General features: G+C 28.0%; 2 protein-coding genes across 3 annotated transcripts; one reads left to right on the top strand and one right to left on the bottom strand.

Annotated features, from left to right (window-relative positions):
• The first annotated feature begins 8,361 nt into the window (after nt 1–8,361).
• LOC114392602 (NAC domain-containing protein 35-like) lies at nt 8,362–10,925 on the top strand. Its single transcript, XM_028353792.1, has 3 exons — nt 8,362–8,897; nt 9,137–9,405; nt 9,978–10,925. Exons 1-3 carry the CDS (start codon nt 8,621–8,623, stop codon nt 10,641–10,643), a joined length of 1,212 nt encoding a protein of 403 aa, XP_028209593.1. The 5' UTR covers nt 8,362–8,620; the 3' UTR covers nt 10,644–10,925.
• An 8,295-nt stretch (nt 10,926–19,220) lies between these two features.
• On the bottom strand, nt 19,221–23,504 carry LOC114392445 (GTPase Der-like). 2 transcript variants are annotated; one of them, XM_028353590.1, is made up of 6 exons: nt 23,389–23,504; nt 22,754–22,986; nt 22,090–22,197; nt 20,287–20,472; nt 19,862–20,002; nt 19,221–19,763 (listed from the first exon to the last, which is right to left on the bottom strand). In XM_028353590.1, exons 3-6 carry the CDS (start codon nt 22,171–22,173, stop codon nt 19,668–19,670), a joined length of 507 nt encoding a protein of 168 aa, XP_028209391.1. In that variant the 5' UTR covers nt 22,174–22,197; nt 22,754–22,986; nt 23,389–23,504; the 3' UTR covers nt 19,221–19,667. The 2 variants fall into 2 exon arrangements, with proteins under 2 accessions (XP_028209391.1, XP_028209392.1); XM_028353591.1 differs by having other exon boundaries at nt 19,862–19,999.
• Nucleotides 23,505–24,912: the final 1,408 nt, after the last annotated feature.

The following is a 24,912-nucleotide window of genomic DNA, read 5'->3' as shown; positions in this document are numbered from 1 at the left end:
GTGTGGAAAACTTAGAAGATAATAATGCATCAAAATAAAATTTATATACTGAAATATATATTAATTTGAATAAATATAAGACTACAACATAAGAAAGTGTACATCTTTTAATCTCATTCTATGTTTAAAACTCCACGTCCTGAAGTTTATTATGCAATTTTCACCATTAAAAATAATTCACACAATTATTAACACTATCAAACACAACAAATGAAGTTGTGTGTGATTGAGTTCTACACATTGATATTGATTATCTTTCTAGAAGCCAAGAAGGGGGGAGGGTTTATTAGCCAACGGATCAGGGAGAAAAATATTTTAATATTTAATTTATGATTTAAATATATTTTTATTTTCATGTAAATATGTCACTTTTTTACTTACAATCCATTTAAATTATTTTTTTGGTTTGTGAATCTTGTAATGTTTTATTTTATTTCAATATCCAAAATTTAACAAAATAATTGAAAAAGTAAAATAATAATGTAAAACTCAGTTATATGATATATACACATAATTTATTTGATGAGGTGACACTTTTGACCTATGTAGTAAAGACGTGTGGAAGTTTATAAGTTACATAATTGTTTTTGTAATGAAATTTGATGACAAAGACAAAAAAAAAATAATATAAACATTTAGACATCACAAGGATTAAAAAATTTGCATTAAACTAAAAGTATGAACCCCTTATTACAAGGTTAAAAAAGTTAATTGAGCTAAGTACAGAAGATGTCAAAAAGAGGATTTAATCTTGGAGCATGAATGAACAATTGCTTGTTGGCAAAGTCTATGAATACATTAGAGGTGTCAAGCCTAATGTTAGTTGTTGTTCTGTTATATGGAACCCAGCAAACTCCCCTAAGATGTCTTTCATTCTGTGGCTTGCTAAAAGGAATCAGCTGCTTACTCTTGACAAAGTTGCTTTTTTGAACAAGGTTTTCCTCTACCCTTTATGTTCAAATGAGTCTAAGTCAAATGTTCATTCGTTCTTTTTTTTTGTAGGAAATCTCTCAAAGTTTGGGCTCACATTCGTGATTTGACTCCTTTCCGCATGCGTTTCACTTCTTTACTACAACGCATTATTGACTCTTTAATTAGGGACAGATCCACATCAGGTGTTCAAGAAAAAATACGTTGTCTGGCTATAGCAATTACAGTCTACTGCAGTCTAGGAATAAACTGATTTTTGAAGATTATCAATTTTTTGTAATAGAGGTTATTAGCAAGATTAAGTTTCTTATGTATAGATAAGCGCACCTGTTGCATTTGTTTTAGCATCTTGATATATATCTTCTTGTATTAGGGAGACTTTTGATTTTCTTTAACTGCGGGGTATGCCCCGTTTATTATTGTATCATTTTGGATTTAATATAATTTACATTTTTTCAAAAAAAAAGTTAATTGAGCAAATAAAATTAATATCTGATTATTTTGTTTTAAATTACCTATTCAACACATATAAATATTAAAGAAAAAATGAAAATGAATTGAAGAAGAAGATAAAATATAAAAAAGAAAACAAAGTGAGTTGTTGTTGTCAAGACTGGAAGAGAAGGGAGTGGTCACGGGTTTCTCTTGACTCTTCCATTCCATAGATATACATTTATATATGCCCATACTATAAAGTATAAACGTTAGCCAACCCATTCCCACATCTGCCAGAAATTTTGATTCTACGCTGCCCCACTCACCTCCCTTCCAATTTCCTTATTGCATCTGGATCTTATGATTTTGCTCCATCCGACTAATTTATAAGTACACCACATGCTTTATTCAATGACACCATACAATAATTTCATTCCTGCTTTGACTCAAATTAATTCACTCCACTTCTTTATTGTATCCCCACAATTCTCAATTCTTAGGAATATGTTAAATACTTTTTTTTTTTTTGCACTTATATTTTTAAATTTTTTCATATATTATTATTTTCACACAATATTTATTGAAATAATTTTAATATCAGTCACTTTAATTAATTTTGTAATAATGGTATTTTATTTACTTAACTATTTAATTAATATCAATTAATCATTCATTACTTTGGAAATATTTTTTTTTAATTAAGATATCACATAAAAATTACTAATTAAATAACAATTACCGTCAAACACTACATTTTCAAAAAATATGCCTTTTTTTCTTAGATGGCATGCGAAATTATATAATTCGTGTTTTAATTATAAATCGGGAAGATTTAGATTAGGTTCGTAAAGCTTTTAATTTATTAATTAAACACGTAAGTTCTTAGATTTTATTTTTAGAAAGGAAAGCTACACCTAACATGAAAATGACAATTTTTATTAGCGATTGGCGCGATTAATTGCTGCCTAGCTACCTACATCCAATTAATGACAATCACGTTATGATATGTACAAGGTGAACGCTTAGATCCGTTTAAAACAAAGGTTTGATCTTGGACGAAAAAACATTTTGCAAACTATATTCATATATAATTTCTTTGAGAACAAATATTATTTGATTTTAATGGTGATGACTGATGCGTACGCAAGTACTTTTTTTTAATTTGTTTAAGATTACTAAAATTCTATTTTTTTTATAAAAAAAACAAATGAAACTAGAATCATCAAAGAGCCAGCTTCAAATTCAAATTTCGTCAATTTTTCAAAGTTTAATTATTAAGAATTTTATTTAAATTCTCTAACTTAATAAATATATATTTTACTCTTAACAAATCAGTTGATCAGCAATTACATAAATGAATTGCACACTGATTAACTTAAACGCTCTCCACCATGTGAAGTAAATAATTAATTATTGGCCATCTTTATATATCAGCTGGAGGTATTCTTAATTAGCTAAATTTAGTCTGAAGCTAACCATGTGAGAATGCTAATTAACCTCAGAAAATATAAGGGTTCCAGTGTTAATTAATGCATTTGTCATCGTTACATTTAACCTATCCTAATCCTAAATCCTATAATTGGTGACCACAAAACTGCAAGCGGGCACCAGCTAATTAACCTCACAAGATTTCTTCATCCCTCGCATCTCACTCGAGCCGTTATAATATGCATCGCACCAAGAAATTCGATGTCAAATTGTCAACGCAAGCTTTTCTTGCTATTTGTTTTATTATTACAACTAGCTTGCACATACTTCTAAAACCACATCACATCTAAGACTTTTTGGGATTAAAGTTTAATAGCAATTATGAGAAGAAAAGTGGGAAGTAAATTTTATACGGCCATTTACTTTTTATTTATTTATAATTATAAAAATAATATAATTTAAAGATAAAAGTTTGATACAAAATAAAAATGAAAATATTATTTTATAATTATCAATAAACAATGTACCATTTCTCATCAATAAGACAATATCTGTTCAACATACATATATATTTCATATGAATTAAGGTGCCAATCTTATGGCTTGGATTTTATATTATATGTTTTTTCTTCTTCTTCTTTTAAATCATATAAGCCTCGAGAAAAGTTTGACTGTGATTATATGCAAGTCCTCAATCTAAATCGTACGTTTTTGGATAGAATTTGTAAATAATATTTCTTCGAGTTAGCTTGTTACAATTGTAATGAACTAAGTTACATAGACATTTATAAGGTAATAATTTATTGTAGAGATTCAATTTCATGTTGATTGTACTTTAGATAATTTATTTTATTGAAGTTTTATTCTTGTTAATTACAGTTTGAATTTGGATTCGTATAGAAATGACTAAAGAAGGAATTTAAGATGATCGCATGCTCAAGTATATTAATTAATCAATAATTATTTACGAGTAACTAAATGGCTACTTTTTTTTTTTTTTTAGTTTTGGAAAATGGTAGAATAAAGAGGACACAATGCTACCGAATAGGCAGCAACATACTGAAGTTATCAACTGAGGTTCACCTCAAAAGATCCTGAATCGCAAACTTTTTCACCCAACAACTCAATTAACTCTTAGGCAAGAAAGAATTTCCTAGAGAGAAAAATTATCCAACAAACGAAAAAAAAAATAGCTTAAGGAGATTTCAAACTCACTCATGAAAAAAGTGGGAGCAGTTTTAACTGATCAAAGATTTTAATTTTAATTTTTAGATCTATGGTCTTTCCTCTAATTAAAATTAATTAGTTTTTCTTATTAATTTCTGTATTTTATTAGTTTAAGTAATGAGTATCTCGTATATTGTATGTGTATTTTTGAAATGGATGAAAAAAGACTATTTTATTGATAATCCCATTTTTTTATAAAAAAAATATTTTATTGATAATTTATAAATAGGATGGGATCAAATCAATTCTCAAATTTAGTATACAATGATGCATTAAATAACTTTCTAATAAAAAAATTTGATCAATATACCCATTAATTAAATCTAACGTTTTCAAAAAAGTACATAAATTAAGCTTACAAAATATACACAACTAAAACATAATTAATGATTAATTTTCTTACGTACTTTATTGATTTTAACAGGTGACATGCTATTTAAAATATAAATAAATAATTACCATAGTTATGATGACAGACTAAATTATATAAAATGTTGTTTCCATCGTAATAATATCACACGAGTTTCTTTAGAAGAATAATATCGTTGGATTTATAAAATTTAGATATGATAAGATTTAAAAAATGTGATTTTATTGTGTTTGTCGCGTGTTATCATGTGATGTTATCTCTGTTTTTTTATAATCACCTTAATTAAATCTTTTGTTTTTGAGATGTTGAGATATTTTTAAAAACTTTAATTCTTTAGATAGGCTGGACTAATAATAAGGGAGGTTTAAATCAAATTTTAACAAAAATATATTTATTTTGAAGTTTTTGTTTTATAAAAACTAAAAGAAAATATATTTTTATTAATGATCATAAAGCTTATGCTTTAATTAGTTGTTTTATCCTTAAGTCAATCTTTCCTTCGAGTTAGAAACATATCCAAGAGAGAAGCAAGCATGGCCTTGGTCCCCCTTCCTTATGACCTTTTGTGTATGAGTTTTTTTTTTAAAAAAATATTAATAAAGGAAAATATATATATATGAAAAATATATTTTTGAATTGTTATTTGCTTTAATTTTTTTAGTAGTAGATCATATATATAATTTTATTCATAGAATTAATAGCAAATATTTTTAAAAATTATTATTTATTAAATAATTATTTATTAAAACTTAAATATTTAATTAATTATGTGAAAAAATTTATATCCTTTTAATATACTCTAAGATTTGTACTGATTCAAATTAACTATGAAATTAATCTCGGTTCAAAATTTAGTCATATTAAAACTTCTTGCCTCTTTCCAAGGATTTATTCTCTAGTAAACCTTTTATGATTTGAATACGTATAATGTTAATGGAATAACTACGAGTATTAATTAAAATTAAGGAAAGTATAAATCTCTTTTAAAAGAATGACTAATTGAAAAAAAATTGATTTTCTATGAAATGTAAGAAGACATGTGATATAAATGTAAGAAGACATGAGTAGTAACGTTATTATTTTATTTAAAAAAATTATCATTTCCATCATTAAATATTTTATATCTTAATCTTAAATTATCCTCATGAATGCAAAATAATTTTTAATTTATATCTTTATTATTTTGAGTATAAAGATAACCTCTAAATACGTAGTAAATTATTAAACAAGAAAGCGAATCAAGAAAATTTCGATAAAGACTATTCAATTATAATTGAAATAAATAAGATAATTTAGAATTTATCTTTTATAAACAAGTTAATTTAAAATTTTTAGTTTGGTTCATCAAGTAATTTTTTTTTCACAGGTCAAGTTTATGTTTGAAATATTCAACTTGAGTTGACTTATGCATTTAAATCATGTTAAATAAAAATTTCTTACTTTTAAACTAGTAAAAAAATATTTATTAATATATGAAGGAATTTGTCGCTTATTATTGTGAAAATATCACAAAAATAATTCATCTTTTAATATGAATCCATCATTTGAACAAATCCACTATATTCTTACTTAATTTATTTCCAATACACAGATAATGTCTAAATACTAAATTATTAAGCGTATAAAAAATATTCCAAGGAAATTTTTGATAAAGTAAAAGACAATCAAGTTATAAATAAATTAAGTCAATTTTTTATTTTTTGAGAAATAAAGAAGTTTTTTTATAATTTTTTTTAAAATTAAGTTAAATTTAAACTTTGTGTTTGTAAACAACTTAAATTAATTTTTTAATTGACTCGTTAGGAAATATATTTTTATTGCTCAAATTTTAAGTTTGAAGTACTAAACTTAATTAGTTAACTCATTTAGACTATGTTAAGTAACGAATACTTGCTTTTAAACTAGTATAAAATTTCAATTTCAATTTTTTTGAGTGATATACATGAAGTTCCCACTTAATTGCCATTGTGAAAATGTTATAAAACAAACAATATGTCCTTTGATGCGGTCTTATATTATATATGAATTTGAATATTTATTTTTGAAAAAAAAACTTTTACGAGCTAAAAAACTAATTGATAGCTAACTTAAAAGCTAGTTTATATAGCTTATAACTTAGTTTTAAACTCATGACTTGCTAGTCGAAAGTTAAATTAAAATCTTAATTAGAAGCTAACTTACTAATTGGGTCAATTTCTTTAAATTTAGTGCTTATTTTAATAATAATAAATAACTTTTTGTTTTTTTTAACATATTTGTATAAAATATTTTTGCTTAAAAAATAATTTTTATTTATTTTAAGAAACAAATTCTATTTGTTTCTTAAGAAAAATACTTATATAAAAAATAATTAATTTTAGAATTATTTTTAAGTTTAAAAAAACTCATTATATGTTTAAAAATTACTCGTTGAAGTATTTAAAAAATATAAAATGGCTTAAAATTATATAATTATAGAATTTAATATAGATTATATTTTATTTTGCAAACAAAAATATTTTTTAGGTAATTTATTTTTCATTTTTATTATCTTAATTTCCTATGATTTATATTAATATTCTTAAAAACAAATTTGAATATATAAAAAATATTGAAAAAGTGTCTTAAAATAGTCAGAGTGGACAGCATGAATATGATTAAGAAGTGAATTAAAATAATATGGATAAATGATAGAATAAATAGTGAGATACATGCTGACATGCATGGTTTCTCCTATTTTGAATGTCTAATTTCATTTTTAGCTTATAATTATTATTCCTCTCAAATGCTATTATTTAAATTTTAAGTTTTGAGTTTTAATATACTATATAAATTGAAGACATCTTTATTTTAAAAATTTTAACTGAATTTTTAAATTATTAAAATCTTAGTTAATCTTAATTTAAGTTTGATTATTAAATTTTAAATTTAGATACACTGCATATTAATACAAATATATTCAAATAATTTATCTTCATTTTTTTTTCAATTCTAAAAACACTATCTATATATCCATTCTTATTTAATAAAATAAAATACTTTTAAAACCTTTTTTACTTTGAATTTAATTTAAAAACATCCATGTACACAATAAACATAATAGATAACTTTAAATTTCCATATATGCATGATTAATCACTATGGAGGACCAACTTGAAGATTTTATGATATTTTCATCGTATACATAATTGATGAGACTTACAGGATTCATGTGGTGCACGTGAACTGCTAAAGTACGGGCGGGAAAAAGAACCAATTAACGCAATAACGAAATCAACAATTCAACATACTCAAGAATTTGCTGCATGGAACATATGAAAGTCCCAGCAGTATAACAACCTATTTGAAAGTTTTTTATTTTATTTATTGATCTAATAAAAAAAGAGACTTTGTAATAGAGAATTCATCATATATTCGATTTTTATATTACTATACAGAGGGAGATCAGATAATAAAAAAATATATAGTGAATGAAAAGTTGGCTTTAGTTAAAAAACAGTTTTAGTTTAGAGTTAACATAACATAATCTATCGATCCGAAAGAGACAGACAAGAGGGGAGAGAGAAAGAGCACACGAGTGTTTTTTAAACAAGAATATTTTATTTGATAAAACTGATGTGAGTGGGTTTTAGGTGAGATATATGATTTCGTGACACAAACTTACAATATATTTTGGTGAAGGTAGAAATATATAGAAGATATAAGGTAAATAAATATATATATATTTTTTTTCAAAGTGTTTTTGTAGGTGGTGGAAGAAAGGTCCAAGGGCACCGCTTTGGGGCTGTAGCCACCCTGTCCTCTTTTTGAAAAGTCATTTTCTCATCTTAAAAACACCTTAGCGTATGCCCTCTCCCCATGTAGGGCCTGCTTGAAAGCTATGTAGATGTTTCTATTAACTCCTCTCCTCGTTTCTTCTCTCTTCCCTTTTTTTTTTTATTTTCTGAATTTAAATTAAATCCGTCCCATTTTCTAGAGCGAGAAAGAGGAAGACAAAAATTTATTTAAAAAAAAAAAAAAAGTTAATTGAGTTTCGTCATTTGCATATAGCAGTGGTAGTGGTCATGTTAACCATCAGTCTCTTATCTTTGCCTAACACTAGTGTAGCACCAAATTCGTACAAATATTACTTTTGTGAGTATAAAGAGGTGAGGCCAAAGCAAAGTGTAGTAGTAGTAGTTGTAGCCCCTGCCTGAGATTAACTATATACTAGTTGTTAGTTACTTACTTACATACATAGAGATAGAGTCAATGGCAATTGCAGCTGCAAACTCATCACCCACCATGAGCCTCAGCCATAGCCAGAGCCAAGAGGATGCCACCACCGCCTCCACCACCAACAAGCCCGTCGACGTCGACGATAATGATGATCACGAGCACGACATGGTCATGCCCGGCTTTCGCTTCCACCCAACTGAAGAAGAGCTCGTGGAATTCTACCTTCGCCGTAAGGTGGAGGGAAAGCGTTTCAACGTTGAGCTTATTACTTTCCTCGATCTTTATCGCTATGACCCTTGGGAGCTTCCCGGTATATATACACATACATATATTAAAGCTTCCCTTTTCTTGAAGCAATTCTGGGAACTAACTCCCCCTTTTTTCTGCCATCTCTCTTTAATTTTATATACATATATATTATATCTTTTTCCTACATAGCTAACTTTTCCCTCTTACGCATACATATAGATATTTTTATTTCAATTGAGATGTTTATTGTGCACACGGATTGTTGAATTTTAATCAAGTATGTGTGTGTGTTATGAGCAGCCTTGGCAGCTATTGGTGAGAAGGAGTGGTACTTCTATGTGCCCAGAGATAGGAAGTATCGCAACGGTGATCGTCCCAATCGTGTTACTACCTCTGGGTATTGGAAGGCAACAGGAGCTGATAGGATGATCCGAACCGAGAATTTTCGCTCTATCGGCCTCAAGAAAACCCTAGTTTTCTATTCTGGGAAAGCTCCTAAAGGCATACGAACCAGTTGGATTATGAACGAGTATCGCTTGCCGCAACATGAAACTGAACGATATCAAAAGGTACTAGCTAGTACCACATACCACATACCACATACCACATATGTATGTGCTTTATATTTAATTAAGCTTCTTCTCCTTCTTCTTTCTTCCATGATAAATCCGCCATGTCTTAATTAATTTGGTTTTATAATTCAACCCTAGTTAGTTTTAAACCTAAAGTAATTCATCTTGGTTTTGGGTTTGGGTTTTCGAGATTGATCGTTTTCTTTAGCTAGCTAACTTTTATATATCGATGCTTCGATTCACTTCCAAAATCAAAGCTAGATTCAAAGCTATAGCACACCATAATAGTATAGCTGCGTGAAACTTATTGCAGCCACTGATCAAAAGTCAAGACACTCTCGATCAAGATGGAGAGGTGAACAATTAATGAGTACGTGATAGAAAGAGGGATTTAAAAAAAAAAAAAGAGTTGGCAGAAAATCAAAACAACCAGCACCGTTTGTCATTATTAATTAATTCACTTTCTCTCACACACATTTATGAGACTGCATGCATGAATTTTGAAGTCTCATCATAAATTCATTTTCATGGCTCCGTTTTCACCAAAATGAATCTCTTAACATTTGCAGGCTGAGATATCGCTTTGCCGTGTGTACAAGAGAGCTGGAGTGGAGGACCATCCTTCCCTCCCTCGCTGCCTCCCAACGAGGCCATCCTCGTCAAGGGCTTCTCATGACAATAATAAGAAGCACAATGAAATGGTTCAGCACAACATCAACATGGGATTCGTGGGACAATTAAAGCCGCCAACAACTGAACACATAGTTGACAAAATTAATGAAACGGAAGCAAGCAGTGATGTCAACACAGCTCTTGGACTTTCCAAATACAATGCTGCTTACCGTGCTGCAATGGGAGCACTCAGCACCACAATGGCACTTCCAGTTGTTCCAATGGATCATGAGGAAGGCTTGATGATGATGCAGCAGCAATCTAAGCAAGCTGCAGCACATGTTCCAACAATCTTCTCTGCTGGGCCTTCCAGTTCCAACAACAGTGGAGTGGTGAATATGGATGATCTGAATAGGCTAATGAGTTATCAACAGCAGTACTACAATGTTCAAAGCCAAAGCCATCCCAATCAGTTCTCCACTTTGCTGATGCAACCTTCAGCGGTAGTGTCTCTCAGCTCGCTACCAAATCCACTTCCACCCACCTTCTCTGACCGACTCTGGGACTGGAATCCAATCCCTGAGCCACCAAATCAAGAGTACAGCAACATGTCCTTCAAGTAATGACTCGTCAATTATATCTAGCTATCTGTGAACTGCACATACATATATATATAGATAGATAGAGACAATTATCTGTGCTAATTTCCGCTATCAACTTTATCTAGGTTGTACGTTTTCGTTACTCTCTAATTAATCTCGTATCTTATTTTAGATTTCAATAAGATAATTGTATGACTTATTTTGATCAATGATCAATATGTATTACTCTTAGGGTTTGAGTTTTAAACCTTTTCTTTTTTTTTATTATTATCAGTAAAAATTGATTTTGAAGTTACCCACTTACCCGTTTTGTGTAGATGTATAGGCTGGGTAGTGTTGCTTCCAGTTTTTTGATATAAAATGAACTGTGTTAGTTCTGTCCTAGACTATTTAAGTTTGACATAATCATTATTTAATTCAAAACGCGGCAACACTGAGATTAATTAGTGCTACATAAAGTGATGTTTTATCCAAACAAATTAAACTAATCCCAATGTAGATAAGATACCAAATCGTTAAAGGAGATTCCAGCCACAGTTTTCAGTTTATTTAATGTAGAAAAACATATGATAAATGTGATATTAGGGTTCCAAATCCGAGGGGGATATATTCCCCTCGATCTCTCTCCTTCTCACGTACTTATACATGTAGCACCATTCCTGCTGGTGAATGTAGGGAAATGGAAATCTCTCAATTAGCACCTATGCGACTACAGTGCAAATTAACTAGAAAGCTGAAGGCATTTCATGTTGGATTTATACAAAATGCAGCGTTGGGGCATTGATCTGGTGCTTTCCAGAATAAATTACACAAGTATGGATGTTAATGCGTCCATGAATTTTGAGATGTTATCACATCAATTTTGATTTTTTCAAACCTCAATTTCATGAATATCTTACCTGTCTCTCTCTTCATTTTTTTAATTTTTATTTCTCATTACACATCACTTATTACATATATTGCTGATAAAAAAATTGCATATATCATTTTCTATTTTTTTATTTCTATCTTTTTTTTTCCTACTATATATACACTCATAATTAATGATACAATAAGAAATCTATTTATTTGTTTTATCACATAAGGTTTAAACTTTAAACTCGTAACTTCATTTTGGTACCATTTATTAGATATATAAAACATATATAAAGAGATTACAAAAATTAAAGATTTCCCATTCAATGGGTTAAGAGACAAATTAGTAGTGTAATATATCACATATTGAAAAAAAAAACTTTAAAAGAAATTAATATATCCATCAGTTCTATATCATTTAATCAGTAGAGATTAACTTTAAAAAAACTTTAACAATAATATTTTAAGTGATGCACGACTTCATTATTTAATTATTGGGTTTGTATTTGCTGACAATTATCTATTCAAAATCAATAGAGATTAACTCTCTCTCCACACACACACTCAATGATTAATTTCCATATTTCTATGCTTTGTTGAGTTATGTATTTTATTAGTATATCATAACTTGTTTATTTACTTAACTAGTTTCATGATTTATACAATACAGAGCATAATTAGTATAAATAAATTAAGTTTAGTGATTTACACATTTGGCAACACATATAACACGCCATATATTTAAAATACAAATGTATCTGTCTTATTAATTACTTTTGATATTATTAATATGTTCACATGTAATGATGTAAAGTTTTACTTTTAAATATATTTACTCCTACACGTTAAATGTGGTCGAAGTAAATATTTACATTCGTATATTTTGTAAAAAGTTAATCAAGTGATTATGATAATAATAAGTTTTTTTTATATAAATTATATTTGTCTTAATTTCTCTTTTTTATATATCTATATATTCCTCTGCGTAATTTAGTGAGTTTTTGTGCCACAAATTCATTCCATGTGTTATATATGCTTAATTCTATAATTTATATATTGACGTGTTTTCATATAAAATGTTTTATATAAATATTAATATGCCTTCTTGCAAATAATTAAAGTCATCTAAACTAAATATTAAATTTATCGTATATAAAAGAACATCTAATAAAAAATAATTAACCCAAATGCTTTGAAGTTAGTCAACAATTATATAAATAGATTTTTCATCTACATTTTAGCAGATATTTATAAACACAGTGTCGGATTTTTAGTAAGGTGAAGCTTATTTCTTCAAACACTTTGTAATATATAAAAATATATTTATTAAATGATTTAATTATCTTTTTAGGTATGTATACCAATGTGATTTTGTATACTAGTTTTAAGTAAAGTTTCTATCATGTGAATATAATTTTTGTTCATATAAAGTTGAAGATATTTTCTAATTAAATTAACATGATTTTGAATTAAACAGATAATAATATATATTTACTATTCATTTAATTTACAGAATAAGTTTACCTCAATACACTAAAATACTATAATTAATTATATTTCAAATATTTATTATTTACTCAAGGCAATCTTTTCATCGAATTACTATAGAATTAATAAATTTGACAAAAATAACATATTATAATTTTTAGAGTTTAATTGTGATGGATATAAATAAAACTTAAACCTTCGAATAGAAAAATAGTGTATTTTTATTTATTTTGATAAAAACTGTCCTTTTAATATTTTCACGGTCAGAAATGTTAACTGATTTAGAAAAATATAGCTATGTAAATTAGCATAAGACTTAATGGTATTGAATATCGATGTCCAATTTATTAGCATGCCGCTTTTTTTTACTTCTTTTTGAGCTTATAATTAATGAAACATTGGAAGAAAAAATAATGAACCTTAGATTAGTCTTTATCGATATAATTTTTGTTTGACAAATTTAAATTGTAAGCATTAACATTAATTATATCATAATATTAATAGAAATTGTTAAGTATAAAAAAATAAAATATACAAAGTTTACTATAAAATATTTTATACCGTAGTTTAATTGCAAATAATCATATATGTTTGTTGAGTTTTATGATAAGAGTTTTATAATTATATATATATATATATATATATATATATATATATATATATATATATAATTTTATATTATCATCTAATTAGATATCATTTTTTATAATTTATAAAATAATTATCATAAAAATTAATAATTTATCATAAATTATTATTTGTGATTGAATGATATTATAAAACTTTTCTACAATATCACTATACAATATAGTTCTTTTTCTCTTATAATAAACATCTTAAAAGATATATCAATGGTAATAAAATAATTTTATGAGTTTTATCTTAAAAGCCTATTATTGTGGTGATAAAAAAACTTAAACATAATAAATGAAAATCACTCTCAATATTCACTCTATCTATTACATTAAACTATATTTTAATACGTATAACTTATTTTTTAAGGTATTCTAACGTAAACATTGACATGTTTTACTTTATAATTGATGTTTTTATTTTAATTTTTTTAATAAAATAAAATTATTTTTCCTTTTTAATTTGATCATGTATTTTAATTTTTTAATTTAAAATACTATATTTAAATTTATATTTTCTAATTAACTAAATTTCAAAATGAATTGTGTACAAGCTTCATTGACTTTTCATATAGTATTTTTTTATATAAATAAGTATCGTTTAGAAAACTGTTTAATTTCCCCCCAAAAGCAACATTTTTCAATGCTTTGTCATATTTTTTAATATTTCTTTACGTAGTTATATTTAAAACAGTATTTTATAGAAACAATAAGGAGATTTTTTTAAAAAAAAAGTTATATATATTGGAATAAATGCATGTGCATTTTTTTAATATGTATTCACACATATGAAAACAACTAAAGGCGATATAATAAAAAAAAAAAGTAGTAAGTAAAGATTAAAAAAACAAGATAATTTTATAGCATGACTCCGGATAAATGAAATGAGTCTCGCTAGGGTTATGAATTGGATTATCAATTATTAAAAGAGAATCGCAATTTACAAGTAAAAAAAAAAGAATAGAATTGTAATATGGGAATACATTATACATATCATTTCTCTTTCTATCACATATATTATCTATACATATGTACTCCATTTTCATCTTATCTCTTTAAAAAGTTCATTAAAATGGAGATGTCCATCCATCTTTATTTTAAAAAGTATGCATTGGAAGTTTGGAACGCATGGGATCAGGTTTGGTAGCCAGCTGAAGTCTAGGCTGCAAGTTTGCATAGTGTGTGATAAAAATGTTCATTTTATGTTATTTAAAATATTATATATATATATATATATATATATATATATATGATAAACTATATTTTAAGTTTTTTTTTTATATTTCTGCATACATTAAAATGTTAAATAAAATCAATAATATGAAAGAAAAAAACACAATTTTGTTTTTCAAAATATATGAAATATTTTAAAAATAACTAATTAAAATCGGCAGGTTTTCATAATTATTAGCGCAGAGATCCCCTTGGGCATAGTTAGGTTTTTTTTTTTTTGGCTAGCATGTATATGTAGGTTTTTACTTTTTACTTCAGATTCAATTTAAAAGTAAAAAATGTTTAAGGAAAGACAATTATCAGACAGTTCCATTCCATCTGAGATTCGTTTGTTTAAAATAAAAAATATTTGGATTGGTTAAAATTTAGAAGAATTGAAAATGAAAATGTATGTAAAATTGCATCAGAAAATAGTAAGTATCTATAATAGGTAGTTATGGGAGACAGTTTGGGTGTAGTGTGTGGTCAGAGGCTCACAGTGTTTCCCGTGAAGAAAATAAAGGACAAGAAACCACTTGTGTTGTTGGACACTTTAGGTATATAATCTGACAACAGCTGTACCTGATACTGATACTGATACAAATACAAATTTGAGTAATGTACGCAGCTTTAATTTCTCATAAGTAATATATCTATATTTCCCGCAATAGCTGGGTAACAAAGATGTCATTTTTGGCGAATGATAATTACCCACGCAGAAGCCCTAATCCTAATCATATAATTGAGGAGATAGGGGTTCTCTTCTTTTCTGTTTAATAAAGCATTACGTTGAAAATGAAATTACCGTTTTATTTTTTTCACTTTAATTTCTTATGTTATGCCACAGCATTTACCTATATACATATATTGGGTTTCATTCTTTGATCAAGACAAATAAGAAAAAGAGTTCTACGTGCACTAGACAATTTTTTTTATTTCGGCCCACTTATATAGTATGGTCCGAATTGACACTCGCATTTAAGTAGCGTAAAACCATATGAGGGTACACGATTTGCTAGACCCAAAACAAAACAAAAAAGTCCCACTGATTCAAAATTGAATTTGGGAAAGAAAGAGCATAAGCAGTACAAGATTGTGTTTTCTTAATAGACAATGAAAAGTTTCATTTATTTAAGCATAAAAACACTTAAAATTCATAAATCTTCATATATTAATTATAGACTTGTTGTTTAAATTGTATTCAATATTCTTTTAAAATAAAAAATATTTAACATTTCTTAACTAATATACTTATGAACACACATTAAAAATATTATATAATTTTGTCTTTAGAAGGTAACAACTTTTATTACCTCATTCTTTAAAAATATACGTCTAAATAAATTTGTTCCCTAAAATATCGACTTACTAATTAATAAATTAATCCTATCATATTATCTATAAATAATTTTATCCCCAAAAGATTAATTTATATAAAAAAAATTAAAAATAGAGACCACTTTCGCATAACAAATTATTAATTCTGTACTCTTGTTTTATTAGTATCATTTTATCTCACAACTACTGTTATGAGATAAAGTCACACTGCAACCAATTATTATGTTGAACATGACTTATATGCGAGTTGACACTTTTTTATTTTACATTCCAATAATAACTCTGCTATGCACATTACAGTTCCTCTTCTTGCATCTTAGGCTTGTTGTGATCATATATTCAAGATAGAAAAAGTTGTCTTACTCCTAGAGATGAAGTATAGGTTTTTCAAGTATGATTTGGTCACTGCTAAAATGGATCCTAAAATTCAAATTGCTGAAATTAGAGGTACAAAACCCAACACTTTTTTAATACGTACTCATAACTTTTTTGTGTTGGTTGGGCATGGGCTTATTGACCAAATTTGACAGGTAGGGTGGCCAATTTTGATACCTATTGCAAATACGTGTGGTCAATTATAGGAAGAGATAAGCATAACTTGAAGAAAAAAAATACATGATGTGAACATACCGACATGATGTTTTTAGCATGCTTATTTGAATTCCTTCAACTAATTGAGTCGACTTTGATTAGTAAACTATCTTAATTAATTTTAATTGCATTGTCTCTCGGGTAATAACAATCTTTCTATATTGATTGCTCACTTTCACTGGTAAATTAGTGAGAATATGATGTAGAGATGAGGATCAACTCAAGAAAAACTTCACTACAAAGACACTGTTATGGACTCTAAGATGTTCAAGGAAGTCCTAAATTATAAATGTCGACAAGAAGTTGGAATAGATGGGAGATTATGTGCCAAAAAGTCTAGAATGCGCCTACTCATCACTTGCAGTACGCACATGCCTAAAAAGCATTGACACGCACGATCACACATCGTACACTTTATAAGTATATAAAAAAAACATATTTCTTTAGTATTCATTTAAAACTTAATATATGTTTCTTAAATTACCATATATTAATGATTTTGTTCACGAGCCAGAGGACACTGGTCATTCTAAACATGCCTATGAGTATTTCTTAAATGTTTATTTACCATTACTACCTACATTATATATGTTTTTGTATATTTTGTTTACCATTTAAAATACAACAACGAGAATAATAATAATATAATGAGGTATTTCTTAAATATTCCAACACATGCAATAAATACCTCGTTTTTTGCATGTTGCTGTTTATATTTTTTTTTAATGAATCTCGATCGCAGGTTATTCAACACGAGATGATTAGTGGGAGTCTGGATATAATATACAATTTAACTCAATGAAACGATATGAAAATGGCTTGAAGTTAATTAATATAATGCAATTGAGCCATGAAACATTGCATTAGGACAAAGAAAAGGGAACGAATTAGCACTTGCTTATTATTAAGATGGTGAGAAATTATATTCTGGAGTCCTAGTTGGATGAGTTAGCATTAACTTTTCTAACACCTGAAAGCTGGAGAAATAAGTAGGTGCTTGAATTGTATTGAAATGACTCGTCGGTGATGATGATGACCTCAACATTTAAGCTAAGAGAGATGTCTCAATTCAATTAGGTGAACAATGTGTTGTCCAGCCATTTTAGAATAATGATTCGACTTACACGGTCTTACATACAATCTACTCTTTTTTTAATTGAATAAAAATTTATAAAATATTTGGTGGCAGCGCCCACAAGTATCTGGATCATCATATTTGTCTCCATTCAACACTGGCCTAGCTCTCTAAATAGATTCCTCGGTCTCCCTTTTATGTACAGGACGTTGTGTATAACAAAAATTACGAATTTAATTAAATCAGATTAAAAGTATCTATTGATTTTTTATTATAAAAAATATCTATCCATTATTTTTTTTACTAGTTTTATTAGAGCATATTGGGATTCTAGAACTTAGCTCTTGAGCTCAAGAACCCTTATCACACAATATTTATTATTATTTTTATTCTAGAGTTCTTTATGCTAGAAGTTGGATTTTAGAGAAAGAATTCTTTCATTTTCAAAAATATTATTTTTTAATTTCTTTTTCTTTAATTAATTTTAAATATGAAATTGACAGGTAATAATCCAAGAACTCAAATTAAGATTTATTACTAGAACAAAATATGAACAAATTTTTTACATTCTATGTGACATTATATAACACACAAAAAATGATTCAATAATCTAAAATGAATTCTTCCACTAAAGATGTTCTTAGGTTTTATTATTTGAGTTTAAGTTTAACTCAACCGTCAACTCTACATATTTGACATATAAAGTAAAATTCTCATTTATATATATTATTTTGGTCATATCACCATTTGATGTGAAATCTCAAACATTATTAATAATTATGATTTGTTATTTAGGATAAAATTATTGACTTTAAAAAATATTTTAAAATTATATCAAATATGATTTTTTTAAAAATATTTTAAAATTATATCAAATATGATTTTTTTAAAAATATTTTAAAATTATATCAAATATGATTTTTAATTGGGTGTGCATCAATTAATATTAAATTGTTTGAACTTAATTAGTAACTTTGAGTTTCAATTTGCTTGACATCATTATGAGTACCATTCTTTCAAGAATTTAACTGAATTACAAATTTAACACTCAAATTCAAAATCATTTAGTAAGCTAAAATAATATCACGTGAATTGATAAGTGTATGTCGTATTTTTCCTCATTCAATAGGTTATTATTCAAACTATTGATTTTCTTTTATTTTTTATAAAAAAAATTAATGGATTCGATCGTTCGCTATTGTTTATAAAAAAAAAAGTATAAATACCATAAAAAGCTTACAACCATATAACTTGGACCGCAAAGGTTGATTGTTCTTCATTCTGGTATGGATGGAGGAGAGATATAGAAAGAAAGAAAAAGAAAAAAATAAAAAGAGAAAATAACATATGATATGTGATGTATGAAAAAAGTACAGAGAAAAAAAAATGGGGGTGAAAGACTGGAAGTGAGTGGTAAAAAATTAAGATGAATGAGTATAATTATTCCTTAAGAGAACCCTGATCCATGTTCAGTTGTTTCCAAATACTATGTCCTACAAAATATTAAACGTACAAAACAAAAAGAGTGAATCTTGTTGTTCATTTGAATTGAAGTGAGAACAAAATTATAATTAAATTACTCTAAACTCGTTTAAGCAAATTTTGCGGAGTGATGCTCATGCCCTTCAATGAGAAGTCAAATTTGTTATTCAACTAAGACACTTCTCTTGTCAGAGACAGTCCTTTCAATCACTCTGCCTACTGAATGGCTATTCTTGCTAGTTCTAGTTTCACTTCCACTGGCATCTTTCTTAGTGACAAAACGTTGCATGAGCCGTATAGGAATTCCACCCAAATCAAAGTTCTCCTTCAAGGACTTGGTTAAGAACCTAATGTCTGTATCAGAAAGTTGAGTCACGCAACAAATGTAGGTGGCCGGGCCTTGACCTGAGTGAAATACTTAACCTTAGGCTGTGCTGCTTGGCCTTTCCAAGAATGCCTGCTCATAACCTAATCAAAACCGACCCAAAGTGAGAAATAAGAAAGCAAATTTATTACCAATTGCATATTTTACTGTTACAGAAAGTAATGATGGATGGACTAATTGCCTTTTGCAACCAACGGTTTAGACGAGCTGTAGGTAATCTTGAACACCATTTTTCATATGTTTCGATGACCTGATTCAAGACAGTGGTCCTGCCCCTTCCCTCCAATGCTGAAATGAATACAACTGGGATTCCTTTTACCTGCTGACAATGTCAAAAGTCAATGCTCAATCAAAATACAACAATAAATAAAGTTCGTTATTCATGCCCTTAAAAGCAACGAGAGAAATTGGTAAGGACTGTATGATAAGTAGACAGCCTCACACGGCACATATCTTCTCAAGTTTGAACCCTGACCAATTTTGACACGTCCAAACACATAATTATGGCATCTATGTCAAAGACATAACACTTTAAAGCATGATGCGTGTCAGCCCAATTTATTGAACAGCTGGACTAACTGTTCAGCTTATTATTACATGACAAACCTGAGGTATAATTGTCTGAATTTCTTGTGGAACAATTTCCATAACCTTCTCATAGGATGACGATTGGTGTTTGCCTCTTGGAAGGTTCATCTTGTTCACAATCACAACCAGCCCACGTCCTTCTTCCACTGCCCATCTGGCTATAATTACTTCAGCATGTTTCATACTTCGTCTTGCATTTATAATCTGATCAGTACAGATTTTTTCATATAAAAAAATATTATCAATGCAAAATGTATTTGCTAATGAGCATATAGAAAAATCTTGCTGACAATGTTGCTCACTGATAACTGCTAAATAATTGTAAATTAATAATAGAAAATCAAGCAAATATAGCTTAAAAATAATTATTTAACAGTTATTTGTAATTAAAAGTTAAAGAATTGATAAAGTTTAAATTTTGGTTGCAGAATTGAAGGCTGAAGGTGTAACAAGCAAAAAGCAAGAGAAAAACTGAAGAAAAAGAAGAAAATTGGAAGCAGGTCCAGTCTAGTACGCGCACTTAGTGCGCGTCACGCGCTAAGCGGGCAAGGAAGGATAGGCGCTAAGTGAGGCGTTAAGCGCAGGATCAATTACTCGCGCTAAGCACAGAGCACACGCCAAGCTCGCGATCCAACAAAAGCACACGCTAAGCCTGCAACACGCGCTAAGCGCACGATCTAAACGCGCTAAGCGCGCCTACAAAAGCCCGAAGCCCATTTCAGCAGCTATAAATAGAGAGTCAGTCAACACACCTTGCCTATAGAATGATGGCCATGAGTGGCTAATCCATTAGGTAGGGCCTGGCAGGCCTAAAAAGCCAACGATGTATAGTGTACTTCAAGAGTTATCAATGCAAAGAGAATTCCTCCCAGGTTTTATGTTCTAATTTCTTTTCTTTTTATCCTGCATTTACATCTTAAATTTCTTTTGGGTTTTATCCGCTTGGGAGAGGGTATTTCCTAATAAGGGTTTCAAAAGCATGCATCAATTTAGGGGTTATGCGCTTGAGAAAGGGTAACACCTAATAGAACAAATAAAGAAAAGTATCATAGGGTCAGCATTGTTAGGCATAGAATGATGGCCCAATGCCCAAGCACTTAGCCAACATCTAGAATTCAGTCTTAATGCATTTTAATTATTGAGTCTTCACAAAGGCATTTGGAAGATAGGTAATTGAAATAAGCTTTTCATCATGAGGCATCAGGGACAAGTAAACTGATAAGTGTGGGTAGAACAGATTCAACTACATTGGTAATGAAACATAATCAATTCATGCATCATAGGCCAGTTAGGTTTGTCCGGTCTTAACATTCTCATCTTACTTGATTTCCTAATTGTTTGATTTTACAAATTACTCTTGCTTTTATTCTTGCTTTGAACTATTTAATTCTTATTCTTGCTTTGAACTATTTAATTCTTACTTACAAATTGAAGAGTATTCAATAAAAGTGCAATAAAATTCCTGTGGAAATGATACTCGAACTTCCGAGAATTACTACTTAGAGCGAATTGGTACACTTGCCACTCACCTCAAAAAGAACACTAAAGATGCTCTATGGAATCTTCAATGAATATGTATTTGAAACCAAAATCAGCAAAATCTAAGCAGCAAATTCAACATCTCCAACCAATAAATGAATTACTGGAACATGTTTTAATAGGTTTAAATTTGTGTTTATTAATAGAAACATGTGAACTAAATTGGAACAATGGAGTAGACTTTATGAAATTGCAATTTATAAGGCTAAAAAATTGTATGTATCATATCATAGTTGTGTGGCATTGTCCAAAACGTAAAATATATGTAACATACATATATACCTCTTCTGCATCTAGTACCAAAGCAATTATATGAGCCTGGAGTAGACTCTTCCTTGATTGCATAATGCCCGGAGTAGACTGCATCTGTAACCAACCAGCAGTATCAACCTGAATGACAGCAAACATGATTATATTTATAAAATTTAACTGAAATTTCAATATACTTAAGTTTATTACCCTTGAAGCAAAAGTATAATCAGCATGCCTATTGAGTACCTTCAATCAAAATATAAATTTGGATGCTTATAACCATGCTAAGCATCATGTTTGACGATTAATGTGCCAAAAAAGAATATTATTAAAGAATTAAAGGAAAATCAAAATTATAGCAAGTTGATCATGCTCACCATAAAAAATTGTACAATAGCTACTATGAAAATATATTTTAAAAGTGTATTATGAACTTTAAAGAGAACCTGCTGACTTACAATTGCATATTTTCAAGATTGAAAATCAGAAAAAGAGACACATGCATGTATGCTCCAATACACACATGAAATGGAAAAGAAGCGTGTGCCAATATCATCTAACTTGAAGGTCAGACAAACAAATTAAGAACTATTATGTTTTCCTCTTACAATCAAGATTCCTACTTGTATCTCCAATCTCTATCAATACTACCAGAAGTACAGAAACAAAGTACCCATGGAATATAGATACTTACCAGATAAATTGTTCTTCCCTGAAATTCAAACTGGGTTCTGATTGAATCTCTTGTCAAACCAGCTTCAGGACCCACAAGAACATGGTCTTCTTGCAACAATGCATTCAATAAGGTTGATTTACCAACATTAGGGCGTCCTAGAATGGCTAACTGCAATGGCAGCTTACTTTTGTCAACGTCAAGGTCACAGCTGTCCTCGACCTCGTGGTGGCTATACAGGCAAGCACCTTCATCTATGATTAGATAGATTGCATGACAGAAATAATTAGTTTAGCAAGGCCTTCCATGTAGCAAAAAGGATAACCAAGTAGTTGAAGTTATTATGATTCTTTCAGGTTTGACAATTAGCACTTAGCAGTGAAGACAGGAAGCATCTGGTCCTAGAGGAGAGGCTTAAGAGACATATATAAGTCATGCATACAGAGTCCAGAGAGGAAGTGGTAACATGGTGATCAGGGGTGTTATGGGAGTAAAATCAACAGTCACAGGTGAAAAGATAAGCCTCTGGATTCGGCTCATTTGTACTTAAGTATTGTTTGAAATGAAAACTCAATCATCCATTCACAATACTAAATAAGATAAACTTGCAGCAACTCATTAAGCTTCAATTCGGTCCACAGAACAGAACCACTTACCGATTGCAGAACAGAACCGGAGAGAAGCATGGCGGTGAGAACAGCTAGTTGATCATCCAGAAGCTTCTCTCTGCTACGTATTTTGAGAGAGGCGGCTCTCCCAATACAGTGCGGTCTTTTGCTGAAAAGAAAAAAGTACAATTTTGTTAGTTTTAAATTAATAAAGTTAATAAAAAAACAAAATATTAGGTTCATTAATCAGTTTTTTTTATAATTTAAATATCATTAAATGAGATAAGTATTTATTTAAAAATTTATTTTTCTTTTCTTCCAAATCTAACTTTCAAACAAATTATAAATGGAGTAAAAAAATGTTTTTTTTTCTAAAAGAACTAACTTTGATTTTTAAAAGTATTTTATATGGTAAAATTTATGGAGTGATCTCAATGAGTTAACTTGTCACATATGCCATAATGTTGAGAGAAATAACTTCTTATAAATATTAAAATATTTAATATTTGTTTATGTGAAATTTTAAATATATTTTTTGTTTTTGTAAAATATAAATGTATGATATTTTGACTCAGAATAAGTGTTAACTTACTGTTATTAATATGCATAATTAGATTTTCGGAATCTAATTTTAAGTCAAAATATCATAAATTAATATTTTGTGATGATGAAAAATATATTTAAAATTTTGGAAAGATAAATTTTAAACATTTTAATATTTATAGGAACAAAAAATATAGTATACAAATAATTTCTTAACACTATGTTTGGTTAAAAGAATAAAGCAAAAATAAAAAATAGATGATTTTTTAGTTATTTGGTATGATAAAAAATAAAAGGAAAAACTATTAAAAAAATTATCTTCCCATAGTTGGTTGAAAATAAAGTGTGAAGAAAGAAAAATGTATATTTATAAAAAGGAAAAATACTCTTAAATTAAAAATATGCTTTTTAATTTATTATCTTAATAATATTAAATTAATTAAAAAGTTAAAATGTTTTATAATAGTTTTCAACTAATCAATATATATATATATATATATATATATATATATATATATATATGCATATCTTTTTAATATTTTAATATTTATTATTTAATTTGAAATTTTTCCTTGGAAAATGTTGTTAAAATGATTAAAAATTAATATATATATATATATATATATATATATATAATTTCCTTATTTAATAGAAATAAAAATATTAATATTTTTTTTTGCTGTCCAATATTTATTTTATTTAAATTTTAAATTATTTATAATAATTTAAATGTACATATATTTTATTAATTATCAATGATTAATTATTAAAGTAAAATATAATCTAAAATAATTTTATATATTTAAGTTTACGATTTTGAGAGAGAAGAAAGAAGATAAAAAAATAATAAATATTATGAGTAATACGATGAAAAGGAAAAATATGATAGATAATAATTTAAAATTTTTTAAAAATATTAATAATGTAATAAAAATGTGGTTTTTTTAAATATAATAAAAATGTTAGTAAAGAAGAAGGATGAAGGTTGTTATTAATAATAAAAAATTAAAGAAGAGGAGGGACTATGTT

The sequence above is a fragment of the Glycine soja genome, chromosome 17 (genome assembly GCF_004193775.1).
Source record: "Glycine soja cultivar W05 chromosome 17, ASM419377v2, whole genome shotgun sequence".
Taxonomy (NCBI): domain Eukaryota; kingdom Viridiplantae; phylum Streptophyta; class Magnoliopsida; order Fabales; family Fabaceae; genus Glycine; species Glycine soja.
This window is presented reverse-complemented; position numbering and strand designations above follow the sequence as displayed.